This window comes from Pelobates fuscus, chromosome 11 (assembly GCF_036172605.1).
Source record: "Pelobates fuscus isolate aPelFus1 chromosome 11, aPelFus1.pri, whole genome shotgun sequence".
NCBI lineage: Eukaryota > Metazoa > Chordata > Amphibia > Anura > Pelobatidae > Pelobates > Pelobates fuscus.
The window spans coordinates 140,138,177-140,154,645 of record NC_086327.1 but is presented as its reverse complement, the minus strand read 5'-3'; the positions used below and the strand labels follow the sequence as shown (position 1 = coordinate 140,154,645).

Genomic DNA, 16,469 nt, shown 5'->3' with positions numbered 1-16,469 from the left:
CGTCTCAAAATGATTGGCTAAATGTGGTAGCATTCTCCCATTTTCTGACTGGTTTAATAGTGTTCCTCATTAGTATGATAACGTATACAGGATTGATAAAACATAATTACTAATAACCCGGCTGCTCTCAATGATACAAAATGGTTTTAATTTGGCACATAAGTCTGTCTCACTACTCCTTTACTGTCGCTGTATTCAATATTCATCACCCAGTGTCACTTGTGTGTGGGGTTTGAGTATTTCACATAAGTATCATCAGTGGGTTTTATAATAGTTATTGTTTTTATGTGCACCAATCTTTTTATAATGATACAAAATGAAAGCCAAAAACCGCATTGAATCAAGCCACTTCCATCCTTTTCATCAGACGTTTGTCTGTAGAGGACAGAACCATTGAACGGGGCTGTTAAAGAGTTCTGCTAAATTATCAGGGTGGATAAAAGTGAGAAATGTTGGGAAACCAAAATACATGAAAATATAATTCACTGAATTTCAATCTTTCAGGATTATTAACTAAAGGGAATTTCAAATTTAAAGTCATAACCACTGAAATGGAAAACTGATCTAACTCCGCTGTGCTTCCAGTTCTGCTAATGTGGCCTTTAGTTTGAAATTCATTTTGAATCCACTTTGAATTCTCACTTAGTGACAAACTCAAATTTTCATTTTAAATTTAAACTTTCGATTTTTTTCGAATTCACATAATTTGTCGTAAAATTTGAAATTCACTTTGAATTCCCATAAATTCCAAAATGTGGCCTAACGTATACAGGGGCTGTAACGAAGCAATGAGGAAGTGGATATTACAGTGGTTATGGTTTAAATGTTAGTCGGGAATTATACGGGGAGATTTATCAATGTATTGCCCAGTAATCGCCAAATGCACGTTTCTGCTGAGCCCACTGGTTTCCGTGGTGATGGCCATGGAAACCAGCAATTTTTAGCACCTTGTCCCCATTTACTCATCATTTTTAGTTTCTCATTATCTGGTTGACTAAATCAGAGCATGAAATGAGAGCATTTTAAAATGTATAATTAATAATTAATTCTTTATTATAATGAATTAAAATTCAGATATTTTAGGTAATTTGGAAAGGTTTTAAGTGCATCATTTTAATAGATTTTAAAAAGTGCAACATTGAGTTCATTCACTAATCGCTAGTGAATTCTGTAGCTTTGATAAAGTTGATTTGTTGAATATTGAAGTTTAAATATTTTTTTGTCAAGTCAATCAATCGTTGTTCAGTAAATACCATTTTTTTTCTCCCCCATAAAGTGTACTTTAGGAACAGTAGAATATTGTGTGTAAAATCAACCCCAGTATCTTTCATCACGCTAAACCGAATATTATTCGTATTCTGTTATTATGTAATAATTATTATTGCACGTAAACAGAACCATTGAAATGTAAATCCTTTAAGAAAATACGTTGTTATATACATATAAGCAAAACGCCTTGATTGCCCCGTTTGGCACGACTGGTTTGTGACAGGTTAAACTATCATTAGATCGGGGTCACCACCTCCTTTCTGTATGGAGGCAGATGTAGCGACTCCGCATCAGACTAATCGCAAGGAATAATCAGCTTAGAATCGCAGCTAAAACCTGTGCAGCAGCTATTGTATCCAGGCTTCGGAGCGTGATCTCTGGAACAACAGAGGTAGGTGATAAATAGACAATATGAGAACAAGGAACCACTAATAGGGTTCTTGGCTAACGTGGGAATGGTCAGGAATTGAACGTATATTCCAGAGTGAATTTCAAGTTTTAGGGCAAAATAGCCAACCTGGTAACAAGTGACTCAGAGAATCCTTACAGTTCAGATATTTTGGGCTGAATTTAGAATTTTACTTCGTATTCCTGACAATTCACATGTAACCCTGACACGCTTATTCACTAGTTTCAATGCCACCCATCTGAATTAGAAAAAACATAATCTGGTGTCATCTGGAGGCATTCTGAAATTGTACCCAGGGTTTATCATTATTCACATAATGCACCATTGCTTCCGAATAAAAGACACCCCACAACCCAAAAACATTTTAAAACCAAACAATACTTCATTTGTGTTTTGTAGATATACCCAGTGGTGTATTCCGGTTTTGTGCTGCCCTAGGCATGACAAAACTCGGACACCCCACCCCTTCTAAATTTCATTTGCTTTTAAAAACCAACACGCTCTTTACCTGACAAATACACGCCTTCACTGAGGCACACACTGACATACACTCACTGACAGATACACGGTTTAACCAACACACACTTTCACTGAAACATGCACACACTCACTGACAGACACTCACATTCACCGGCAGACACATACACACACTCGCCTATAAACACACATACACACTGACAGCCACGCATTCACTGACAGATACACATACACACTCACTGACAGATGCACACTCACTAACTGTCAGACACACACACACACACACTGTGACACACATATACTCACTGACAGACACACAGTGACAAACACACATACACAGAAACACACTGACAGACCTACACATTTACTAACAGACAAACACTCTCACTGACACACTCTTTGACAGACAAACACTCCCTAACAGACACACACACTCTCACTAACAGACACAAACACACTCGCCGACACACACACTCTCACTAACAGACACACTGACACACACACTAACATACTCATTAACAGACACACAAACTAACACACTCACTTGCAGACATACACACACACACACTCACCAACCCCCCTCCTCCTCCCCCCCACACACACACACTAACCTGCATTATAATGGAATTATACAGCACACAGTCAGTGGAAATTTGATATTTGTGGATCCAGTGCACTGGATGGAACCTATTGTAACGAACGCTGGTATATCAGCTGCCTGAGCCCGAGTGATTATAGCTCGCAGTTCAGGTGCTGAGTTGAACAATTCTCCATACGAATGTGAGTCTCCCAAGTGTATTCTCCCAGTAAAGTAGACAGGTACCCAAACATCAGCCGAAACTAGATGACGGGTGTAACAGGAATGATTATAATGGGTGCCACACTGGCTTTTATGGCACTCCCACATGGACCTTGTGGGGGACAGGGACACAAAGGTTACAACCAATAATAATACAGTAACAAAGAGTGACACTCCCAATACAAACAGATAATTCCCTCCTCTCTGCCTGGAGATAATTGGCTCAGATAGAGTAATAACTCAATTATCTCCAGGCAGAAATTTTTATTTTATTTTTATAAAACTTGAAAAGTACCCCCAAAACACACAAACTCCCCATAAATGTCATATCCCCTGATAGCCTTGATCTGGGTGACCAATATATCCAAAAATCACCCATATCAGTTCAGGGGTTTTGGAATTTTATGGAAGTCCAATTTTGACCGACCGCACACAAGGCTCCTGCCCAGAAACAGTTCCATGAATTTAGGTTGTGCGGCCGGTCTATTTCAACAAGTCTGAAAAACGAATAAATGCATGAACTGCACCCCCTGGCTCATAGTAGCGATTGTTCCCCTGGTTCGTATGAACAAAACTGCAGAACAGCGGTCTCCTGGGTGTTCGGGAAAAGGAAGCAGGCATTTGTATACTTACTTTGACCGGTGTTCGGGAAGTAGAGTGTCCGATTTTAGTTCCAGACACTCGACGACCAAGTCCCGCTGCCTCCTTTTGTGCAAACAAGATGGCCACCATTTTCTCCTGCACGTGACGTTCGACTATACGAACGGCAGCCACACAGGGAGAGCACTAAATTGACTGTTCTATTTAAAGATAATGAGCCAGGAGGGTGGTCGGTGTTCGGTAGTTACAGCTACCGAACGGAAAAAAGTCAAATAACTGAAATAACACTGTAATTTCTTCACACCTATTAATTCAGATGATATAACCACATCAGCTGGATTTGTCAATATTAAATATGTGAATCACAAGCCACTTGCACTCAAGTGATTTTTCACATAATTTTGCTAATCCAGACCATACTCAGAGCTTACTGAATAGCCCTGTGTATATACTTCTTGTATAAAACCACCATCAGAGATCAACTTGTCATGGACTCCCAGAAACAGTGGAGGAATTATATGTTACTCAACAGAGCCTTAAGATGACTGTTGGACTCCCAAAATGACTTCCTGTACCTCTCTGCCAGTCCTTCATTCAGGCCAATGATATTAACCACTCCTAATGTTTGCCTAAAGAATGGCTGAACATTATGTGAAAAACAGCTCATAAATCTACGAGGTGTCAAGGTTAAAGTTGAACAATGCAGTTAAAATCCTACCTATTCTCAGCTGCAGAACTTGTTGAAGTTGATCCGCCCACCTTTTGGCCCAGCACGAACGTCTTTGTTTGTATTGAGCTGTGTCCAATTTATTTTTATATCTATATTTACAAGAAGTGTGTAGGGTGACTGTGTGAGTGACATCCAGGGGAGGTGTGGCTAGGGCTGCATAAAAAAGTAACTTAACTTCTAAACAGCACAGAATTGAGCAGCGAGACTGCACGGGTATGATGTATACACCAAAACCACTTCACTAAGCCAATCATGAAGGAAAATATAATTCGGAAAAACATCTAGGATGTCATTGATGTGAAAAGTAGTAAACATTGTTTTGGATAACTTTTTGCAATCTGTTTCTTTCTAGGTTTTATTCTTTGTGGAAATTAAATAGAATTAAAAAATGAACTCAAGATCTTATTCTGATATCCAAAGAGAAGATTTGAAACTAATAAAGACACGCAGCCAACCCAACAAAGGCAATAAGTCATATAGAAGAGGTAGAGGTGACCGAGGCCAAGTGAATTTTGATCCACGAGTGGTACAAGCCAATATATATTTGTATTCACTGCCTTATGAAGGATTTAGAGGTTATAAGATCACTCCTGATAATCACCGGATAAAACAGAGCAATCTATCTCCTGCAAAACTGAGATCCAGGCAGAATAAACGTGCTCTGACAAATTATTTTCCAGATTCAAGTTTGTTTAGTCAAAATGACATTGCGAGGGACACCACAACATTCAGGCGCAAGGAAGAACCAAATTTGCCACTTTCGAAAAAAACTTTCAGGGAAGCCCATGAATCATTAATAATTATTGGCAAAAGAGGACACAGCTCAGATCTGAATTGTGGGATAAAGGTCTCTAGTCTTGGAACTTCACAATGCGGGAGATGTTCTTCGGTCAAGTCTGGATTCCATTCGGAGATTGCTTCTTTTGTCATGCAAACTCAGTTACCATTACTCAACAAGTTGCTCGAATCAAATGAAGAACCTTCCGTATGTCCTGTGTGTCAACCTAGTGTGGACTTGCTGTGTAATTTAGACTCTTCCTCTTCTACTGACACCGAAGACTCAGAGTTGCAGGTATCCCAATTTTCTGCTGATCTCCAATACTCAATACCAAGGGTAAATCACATTTCTAATAAACGTAATGAGCTAACTCATCTTCCGAAATCTAAAAATATAGAAGATCCACAATGTGTTCAGTCCTGTTCATATGCCCAGAATCCAGGTTTCATGAGAACAAATGAGAATGAAATTACTGTGAATAAACCATTGGCGATCAATGGCTACTCAACTTCATTGTCAAGCTCAAAAGTTTCATCTTCATATGATCACAATCTTGGAGCAACTTTTTACAACATGAGTTCTCTGGACCTTACAGACACAGAGAACATATTCTGCTCTCCATGCACTGGAGAAGAAAAATATGCAAGCGTGGCCTTCAATAAACCATGCACTAATGGTGAAAAGACAAACTTTGGTACTTTCAAATCTTGTGATACACTAATAGAACATTTTACCTTTCCAAGAAAACTACGAGATGATCAAAAGTCACTAGAGGGAGTGACCAACAGTCAGTGCTGTTGGAATACCCCCATCTCCAATTTACCTGACACAAGGCCTTTAGAACGTGAAGACCACTTAACTGAGATAGCTGACACATTAGAAATGTATGGACAGGTTTCAAAAGCAAAACATTCAGTTACATTACCCATGCATGGATTTAAAAAGTATCCCAGTGAGGTACGGTCAGTTTAAATGAATACAGATGTGCTTTTTTTTTTCTGAAAAAAAATGATTTTTATTTTGTGCAAGACAGGGCTGAGTGAACAGATCTTTTACAATTAAGATTAATTATTATTGTGAATCTATTTGTAGCAATGTTAATATTTATCTCCTTGTTTTATTTATATGTTATTTTAGATTTGTACATGTGCATCACCTTGGAATACAGCAAATGAAAGGTAATCGTAGAATCCGGTGTAGATATCGTGGAACTCAACAGCGATGGAATCGGTTGGTTGTAGATGTTTTGGCTCCTGAGTTAGATGGGGTTAATTGGGTGAAGATGTGTTGTAACTATACAGGGATAGTGTTGATTTGAGTGTAGTTGTATCAGAGGGATGAGGTGGATTGGATGAACCTTTCTTGTATTGTAACAGGTATGTAGTTGATTGAGTATAATGTGTTATATCACAGCAGTGACAGAGTTGATTGGATATAAATGTGTTGGATCTTGACAGGTATAAGGTGAGCTGGGTGTGGAAAATGTTATCTAATGACTATATAAATTGTAAACAGAATTATTTCAGTAAATTAATGGAAATAGAGAAATTTCGTAGAGTCTAACAATATCAAAACAAGGATTAGTCCGTAATTAGGGGCCAATAAGAATTGTATTAAAGATAATTAGATTTCTAGAGCTGTTTTCCTGAAATCAGCCTCACCCTGTTTACTATACTTATTCTAGGTATCTGACCTCCCCAGAGAAGTTGCTCCTCTCTTGTTTTTTTCGAGCCTGGAATAGGCTACTCCGGGAAAAATTGGAGGCCGCCAAGAAGTTGCACGAACAGCATTTACTACAGAAAGGCTTACGGGCTCTGGCCTGGGCTGTAATTCTGAAGAATACAGATACAATGTGGCCAATGAAATCCTGCTGGGATTCTAATGGAAATGTAAGTACATGAATACAGTCACAGCTAGGGGGGTAAGCAATGCCAGAATTAGCTAATGACTTAACGGAAGGTGGGTACAAATCTGGAGGAAGTCTACAAACGCTAGATCAATTTCAACTTGAAATTTCACTATTTAGGAATGGATAATCCGTGTATAATGTATAAAGCCATGGGCATATATGAATTGAATAAGGAACAGATTTAAATTCTGAATTAATATCCTTAGTTAGGGTCAGTTTGAAGGTACGTAGGGTAATCTAGCCACGAGTAAAGTGATCTGATATGTAGAGTGAAGGTCTTCTTACCGGCCATTGTCAACTGCTATTCTGATGCAACTGAATGAAATTGGATTTGGGCCATTCAGTTTATATAAATTGGTCTGGTTAGTCTACACACTGGTTGTAGGCACTATAATCACTATGCTGAAAAAAACCAATGACTATGAGCTTTAAAAAAAAAAAAGCCATCAAGGCCAATCTTGTGTTTTTTTTGTTTTTTTTTAAATATTTTTTTCATTATAGTGGAGTTACTTGAGAATCTTCACTAGAGAAAGCAGCTATCCGTAGGTTCCTAAAATCTATAATTCACACTCACAATAGGATGGAGTGAGACAATAGGTAGTCGCTTGTGATTAAATTACTCCTTGATCGTGTTACTTGTCAAACTATGGGCAAGAACAATGACTGTAACCGAGCCCATGAAATGTGTATCTTAACTTCAAGAGGAGAGTTGATGTGGACACATTTACATTGGGTTACAAAGGTGGATCGACTTCTAGTCTGCCTTTCAGACAGGCTAATGCAAATAGCAGAATGGCTACCATGCAGCAGTGGTTTTCATACATGTCCGCATGAACCACTAATAAGCCAAGGACTGAAAATATATCTCCTTAATGTGTCACTGAAAATGGCCATGCCACGGGTTAACTCACCTGTGCTAAAGCAGAGGTCTCAATGACTTTTGGTCTGCTAGTAGTCTGAGAATGGTTGGGGGAACACTGACACAGGCATAGTGGATGGTCCTTATTGTTATGAAATGCATAGATAAAATATTTTTTTGTTGATCACTGAGTATAAATGACATTCATAATTAAATGACTAAATATTCAACATCGACACTATCATTTGTAGTGTGTCTCATATGATTATTACCTCACTATAGCTATTATAGAGGACATTTTCCTTGAGTATATCAGATTGGTCCTACCAGTAGGTCCTCTCAAGATCTGAATTGTCAGGCCATGTTTCTCACCACGAGACAGACAGAAATACTTGGAAGAGTATTTAAATAAAATAATTTCAGATGCTCCACCATGAAGTTTAATGGCTTGATCTATGTCAGTAGGCACTACGATCAATAGGTTGATATGGATATGATGATATCAAAGTGCTGACCATTAACATTATAATTTGTTTTACGTTTTAGCAGACCTATGGGAAAGTGCATGGTGACTCTAAAACCTGTTTTCAGTCCAACAACGATAAATTGATCATGGAGAAATATTTTACAATCTGGGTTAAAAACTCTGTTAACATTCACAAAATAGCGCAGAATGAAAGAGAGAAGATTCGTCAAGTTCTCCCCCAAAGACGGTATGTGTCCAAACTGCTTGGCCACAGAATTACCTTACTGCTTGGCCACGGAACTAAAAGTGAAATATTCTCAGTCAATAGTGCATTGTGTGAATATCAATAGTGCCTACTAGTTAGGGAAGTTTTTTAAATCATAAAAATTAAAATATATAAATATATTTTAATGTGTTTTTGAGATAGACAACACAGTGTACAGATTATATATTGAGTTCATGGTTCTTTATTTGCTACTGTCCTTTACAACGGCCATTGAAGTGATCCTAATAACATCTGGAATTTGAGATAGGCTGTAGGCAAAGTTTTTGGTTTAGTCCTTGATAAAACCTACCGTTTCCACTGATCTCCTTGATTCTCTGTGTTCTTCTAGAACCTCATGGCTCACATATTCTAATGGAGAGGACATCGGGCAGCATTTGGCACAAAAGATGAATTTCTTGTGGAAGTGCAGAAAGGTATTCATCATATGGAAGAGGCGACTGTTCCAAAAGAGAGAAATCGCTTTCAGATTTAAGCGTAAAGACGATGCATTAGGGCAAACAATTTTACAGTCCTGGCACGGACAATGTCAGCGTAAGTTCTTATTCATCTTTAGTTTGAAAAAACGTTCTCGACTCATACAGCACTTGAAACAGTCCATACAGAGTTTTTGTTATTTTTAAATGTGTCCACTAGTTTTTTATAAATGTCTTTGAGAAAACCGGGCAATTCATACATTTAGTGCAAATAAACATGTATTTTTTCCGGTACCGTGGGATGCTGGTAACTACTTCGATCTGTTGCAGGTATTCCAGTTGCTGTTTCCCTACTGGCATAAAGTGCATTGATTGTTAAGGGTTTCAAATTATTTATGTAATTTAAAGATGTGGCCCCCGCAAGGAGGAAGTCTCAGATCTTTAAGTTGATATCTGGTCACTGTAAAAAAAACAGGAGCTGGCTTTGTTAGATTTCTGGTCACTGTCCAAAAGAGGTGATTGTATGTCCAGGGTCCCCACAAAGCATTCACCATTTCTCTGGGGTACCAGGTCAAACATTTCCATATTTCCCAACATTGGAAGAAGTGAGATTGGGACTGGGACCATTGATGTAACTCACGTCACTGAGGCGATACATAGTTGGTGGCCATACTGAAGCTCTCTCTGCGTGGTTCTAGTGCGTGTTCACAGTGCTGGTGCTTACACTTTGTTGCCTGTGGACAGTTCTCTGTTGTCCATGGATGCAGGACACCAGAGACAGAAAATTGGGACTGTGTCACCAAAATCAGGACTGTTGGGAGGCCTGTATCTGGACTTAAAAAAACAGAAAGATATGAAGTCTCTTTCCATGACTTGTGATGGGATTAGGAAAAGTGCGCAGACCCAGATGACCTAACTGAGCTTCATGATCCATTGATATGTCCTCATCGAGGCTGTGCCACAACACGCATGTCTGGTAGCAGGACATCTTTAGTTGAAGTGTAGTGGGAGTTTGAATGGAGGGTTTAATGTTATGTGTTTATAACTAACAATTTAACAAAGAGTACAACGCACCTTCCTCGCCCCTCTCATGTTGAAGCAATCCATGTTGTGGATCCTTAAAGAAATATTATAGCAATATGAATAACAAAAAGAAAACAGCTTAAATTTCCTTTTTTTGCCACGGTGTGCTGGTCTCTTGATAATCTCAGCCAATCCAAGTCTACCCCAAAGGGAAACATTGTGAGGCTTAAACACATGCATGGAAAATGACTGAACTGCACCAATCAGTATCTCTTCATAGAGATTAATTGGAGCGTGTAGATCCTGAATGTCAGTCTGATAATCTTTCAAGGACCAAATCCAGGAAGCGCCTCTAGTAGGTGTCGGAGTGACAGCCAGTAGAGGTAGTCCTAGGCAGCAATGTAAACACTGCTTTCACTCATAACCTCGTGGTTCTAGTTCCTACAGTGTCCCTTTAATTTCTGTAAGTGAGCTCTGTACATTCTGACTCTGAAGTTTGCTTTGAATGCTGTTGTATTTCATCCATTTTGTGAAGTCTGCATCCCCAACTTTAACATATTTTAAATCCCTTATAAGAGAGAAGAAGATTTTCCACCTACCTCTCTCTTTGGTCTTTGCATCATGCGGAGCAGTTGAAAAGGTCCATGATGAGGAGGTGGCACTTTGAGACAATGAAGAGGAAGCAGGCCTTTCTATACTGGCAGCGAGGCACCATGCTCAGGTACCCTCAGAATCCAGACATCTCAATATGTTTCCATCCACACCATCCCAGCTTCCTCGGTCAACATGTATCTCCAGGTGATACATTTAAAGACAGTGCTGGAAAATAATGGTGGCCACACAAAATATTGACACTTTGGGACCAATTTGGACATTTCCACTTAGGGGTGTACTCACTTTTGTTGTCAACGGTTTAGACAACGGTGGCTGTGTGTTAAGTTATTTTGAGGGGACAGCAAATTTACACTGTTATACACTTACTACTTTACATTGTAGAAGAGTGTCAGTTCTTCAGTGTTGTTACATGAAAAGATATAATAAATTATTTACAAAAATGTGAGGGGTGTACTAACGTTTGTGAGATACTGTATATACAGTATAAATATACCTACAGTATAAGTACTGCATACGCACCAGGAGGAGCCCATACCAGTGCTGGGATACATTGAGCTCAGTTAACGCAGAGGATGGCATTGGATTTCTCTCCTGTTTAATGATTGCCGTCACAATGGTTTTCAGTGATTTACTTTATAAATGACGTTATTAGTGAATCGGTGAACACTGGAAACGAGCAGGTCCTACACTAATCCGTAATATACTGATTTTTATTATTTCCTTTTATCGTGCTCCTTGCCGTCTCTAAATAAATAATAAGAAACTAGAATAATTGTATTCTTTGTTTACAAATGATTCTAAACACTCTATATTCGCCATCTATTGCAGCATTTACTGTAACTTTGATTCTATATTTTAAGTTGTTTTCAGGTTTGGAAGAAGAGAATGATTGAAAGCTGTATGGTAAATCAGAGGGTCCTCACGTTCCAAATGACCTGGAGACTCACAAAAATAAGGACCATATTTGGACTCTGGAGAGCGTGTTCACTCACACAGAGGAAAGCGGCCATTTTTCAGAGGGCTGTAGAACACAGGACTCTTAAAGGGTTGATGGAGCGCTGGGCACAGTCAGTACAAGAAGCCAAAGCAGAACGCTATCTCAGGAACAGAAGGAGATTGTGGGCCCTGACCAGATGGAAGACCGTCTTAGACCTTCAGTCACAGCTATCAACGCGCAGGAACATAGTGGCACATTGCACGATGGGAAACTTCTGGCAAATCTGGGCATTTCAGCACCGGCTTGTAGTAGAGTGCCAAAAATATCGCAACAAAGTATTGTGTAAACGGTAAGGAAAACAAATATAGGACGTGACATTTTAAACTGTGATAATACACAATATAAAATACAATTCTTTTCTTCATTTGTTACTTTTTCTAGGAAGCAGTATACATTCTTTGTTATTTCGCTGTCTTAGTAAATGGGTTACCCCCATATGTAAGTCTCTCCAGCATGACCTAGCAGTTCTCGTTGTTGGTGAGCTCTTTTTGTACCATGTCATCTTCTCGTTAACATCGTGCAATAGACCACCACACGATTATTCACTAAAATCTGAATTATGGTGAATTCAAATCCGAATGGTAAAATTGGGACTAAAATAGCAAATATAAAAAAATCCAAAAAAAAAATGCAATCTAACTATAGTCACAGCTTTGCTATTTTACCCTCACATTTGTTTTTAGTTTTTTAATTTTAATTTGTTACAGTTCAGAGTTAAACATGTTTAATAACTGTGAGAATCTGCTATTTTTGGTGGTACCTTACATTTGGCTTGTATTTTATAGCACAGTTTGTAATAACACAGGCGTAATGTCGGCCGCTATACTGTGAGCTACCCGTCCGCTGCTGCTGATTCCTCTGTTTGTTCAGTACAATAAGGTTATTAGGCTTCATTTCTGCATTCTAACTCTATTTATTTATTATTTTCCAATACTGCAGGGTGTTCAATAAATGGGCATTGTCAGCCCAAATCCACACTACACAGAGAGAAGCGGCTACTCAATTCATGTCTGATTGTTGCCATCGCCTCCTTTTATCATATTTTCTCCACTGGAAAAATAAATTCCTAAAAAAACTGCTCTTAGTCAACATGTTACAACAAAAGAAAAAAACATCTAAAGACCTGCAGCGCTGGAGAGCTGCCACGAGGGGGCACCAAGCCCTTATTTTACACTCTACATGTTCTGTGAAGCAGGCAGGTGACATGGATTGAGACATTACTGTATATAGTATCCTAATGACTGAATTGATTTATTTATAAAATATTTTACCAGGATGCATCCTTACATATCGTAAACTGAGTTTCTAATCAACATAAGATTAACAGAAACAAATATTACTGTGTATCCATTCGTTTACAGCCTTTATATCTCCGTCCCAACTTCCTTAAATCCAATCTGACGACATTAGGGCAAAAAGTTGGGGTATAATGAGAAATCCAGTTATTTGTTTACGTTTTACTTTATTTATTAGTTTAAAGCGATACAATCCCAGAGTAACATCGAACAAAGAGACAGAACAAAGATTTCAGAAATATGCAGACAGACAATTCGTTTTAATAGTTTATTTGAAAATGTTCAAGAATCGGTGCCTAGTCACTAAATGTCAAATTGTACCGAAATAAAAGCTCCAAAAATTACACTGGACAGGGAGTTCACTGGGCAATCTAAAAATATGGGAGTGTTATAACGATGAACCTATATTATTATTATAACATAATATGGGAGTGTTATAACGATGAACGTTTATTATTATAACATAATATGGGAGTGTTATAACGATGAACGTTTATTATTATAGCATAATATGGGAGTGTTATAACGATGAACGTTTATTATTATTATAACATAATATGGGAGTGTTATAACGATGAACGTTTATTATTATAGCATAATATGGGAGTGTTATAACGATGAACGTTTATTATTATTATAACATAATATGGGAGTGTTATAACGATGAACGTTTATTATTATAGCATAATATGGGAGTGTTATAACGATGAACGTTTATTATTATTATAACATAATATGGGAGTGTTATAACAACGAACGTTTATTATTATTCTAACATAATATGGGAGTGTTATAAGATGAAAGTTTATTATTATTCTAACATAATATGGGAGTGTTATAACGATGAACGTTTATTATTATAGCATAATATGGGAGTGTTATAACGATGAACGTTTATTATTATTATAACATAATATGGGAGTGTTGTAACGATGAACGTTTATTATTATTATAACATAATATGGGAGTGTTATAACGATGAAAGTTTATTATTATTATAACATAATATGGGAGTGTTATAACGATGAACGTTTATTATTATAGCATAATATGGGTGTGTTATAACGATGAACGTTTATTATTATTATAAGATAATATGGGAGTGTTATAACAACGAACGTTTATTATTATTATAGCATAATATGGGAGTGTTACAACGATGAACGTTTATTATTATAGCATAATATGGGAGTGTTATAACGATGAACGTTTATTATTACAGCATAATATGGGAGTGTTATAACGATGAACGTTTATTATTATAGCATAATATGGGAGTGTTATATGATGAACGTTTATTATTATAGCATAATATGGGAGTGTTATAACGATGAACGTTTATTATTATAGCATAATATGGGAGTGTTATAACGATGAACGTTTATTATTATAGCATAATATGGGAGTGTTATAACGATGAACGTTTATTATTATAACATAATATGGGAGTGTTATAACGATGAACGTTTATTATTATAGCATAATATGGGAGTGTTATAACGATGAACGTTTATTATTATAGCATATTATGGGAGTGTTACAACGATGAACGTTTATTATTATTATAGCATAATATGGGAGTGTTATAACGATGAACGTTTATTATTATTATAGCATATTATGGGAGTGTTACAACGATGAACGTTTATTATTATTATAGCATAATATGGGAGTGTTATAACGATGAACGTTTATTATTATTATAGCATATTATGGGAGTGTTACAACGATGAACGTTTATTATTATAGCATAATATGGGAGTGTTACAACGATGAACGTTTATTATTATAGCATAATATGGGAGTGTTACAACGATGAACGTTTATTATTATAGCATAATATGGGAGTGTTACAACGATGAACGTTTAATATTATTATAACATAATATGGGAGTGTTACAACGATGAACGTTTATTATTATAGCATAATGTGGGAGTGTTATAACGATGAACGTTTATTATTATAGCATAATGTGGGAGTGTTATAACGATGAACGTTTATTATTATAGCATAATGTGGGAGTGTTATAACGATGAACGTTTATTGTTATAGCATAATATGGGAGTGTTATAACGATGAACGTTTATTATTATTATAGCATATTATGGGAGTGTTACAACGATGAACGTTTATTATTATTATAGCATAATGTGGGAGTGTTATAACGATGAACGTTTATTATTATAGCATAATGTGGGAGTGTTATAACGATGAACGTTTATTATTATAGCATAATATGGGAGTGTTATAACGATGAACGTTTATTATTATTATAGCATATTATGGGAGTGTTACAACGATGAACGTTTATTATTATAGCATAATATGGGAGTGTTATAACGATGAACGTTTATTATTATAGCATAATATGGGAGTGTTACAACAATGAGCGTTTATTATTATAGCATAATATGGGAGTGTTAAAACGATGAACGTTTATTATTATTATAACATAATATGGGAGTGTTATAACGATGAAAGTTTATTATTATTATTTTTTATTTTTTTTTGTCAATCTTTATTTTTATTGAGGCGTATGATGGTTCAGTACAGAAAATAAAGTAATGGGTTAATGCATGTAAAACATACAGTTTGCATAAGTGATGTACACAATAGTTGCATGTATTCCCAAGAATAGCGGCCTCTTTTTTTTTTTTTTATATATTTTAACAGTAGAGTCGTCATTACAGGTTAGACAAGCTAAGCAATTAAAACAATGAAGGTGTGCTGAACGAAGTTGAATGTGACCTCGTTGGTAGAACAGTAGCACTATTACTAGCAGCAACACTACCAGAAGTATCATTATTACAGGCTAAGCAAGCTAGACAATGACGGTTCGGTTAACTGAGTGGAATGTGACCTCGCTGGAAGGACAGTAGTATCATTGCTAGTGGTGTCGTCACCCTTAGTATCATTATTACAGGCTAAAACAAGCTAATCAAGCTAAACAATAAGGGTCTGCTTAAATAAGTTGAATACGATCCCGTTTGTATAACATTAGTATTATTACCAACAGCATCATTACCAGACTTTGAGCTATGCGGAGGCTAAAGAGTAAGTGGCTAGGAGGCAGGGAAGGTAAAACAGGGGGGGCATGCAGACATTATATACTGTGTATGATTTGCTGGGCACATGCTTAGGTGTGAGGTGGTTAACATCACCCCTTAGGCCCTTATAGCTGCACCTAAAGGACAGTAGTAGGGCTGAAGCATTAAGACAGGAACATTTTAAATTATACAGGTTAACCCTTGCTGAATCCTGCCTATCACAAAGGGTCGTGAGAGGGACAACAGAATTAGCAAAATTAAGGTTTCGCCGTTTAGTGTGGGCTGAAGTATATTCACATTGAACTAATCACAATTAGAAAGCTTATGCAGAAGTCCCAGTATATACAGTAAATGCTTAGGTTAATTATGTCCCGCTTGGTACTGCATGTTTCCCAGTGTAACATGCCCGCTACGTCCCGGTGGGCATAGGTCCTGCCTGCTGCGCCCCGTGGTGTGTGTGGTTAGACAGCCATGCTGATCAAAGTAGCTTACATAG

The 16,469-nt window shown here is 37.3% G+C and overlaps 1 protein-coding gene across 1 annotated transcript; it reads left to right on the top strand.

Moving 5' to 3' along the window:
- The first annotated feature begins 4,644 nt into the window (after positions 1-4,644).
- On the top strand, positions 4,645-12,843 carry LOC134577044 (uncharacterized). Its single transcript, XM_063435686.1, has 6 exons — positions 4,645-6,019; positions 8,377-8,543; positions 8,911-9,117; positions 10,602-10,739; positions 11,494-11,919; positions 12,570-12,843. The coding sequence occupies exons 1-6, from the start codon at positions 4,673-4,675 to the stop codon at positions 12,841-12,843; spliced, it is 2,559 nt and encodes an 852-aa protein (XP_063291756.1). The 5' UTR covers positions 4,645-4,672.
- The last annotated feature ends 3,626 nt before the right edge of the window (positions 12,844-16,469 follow it).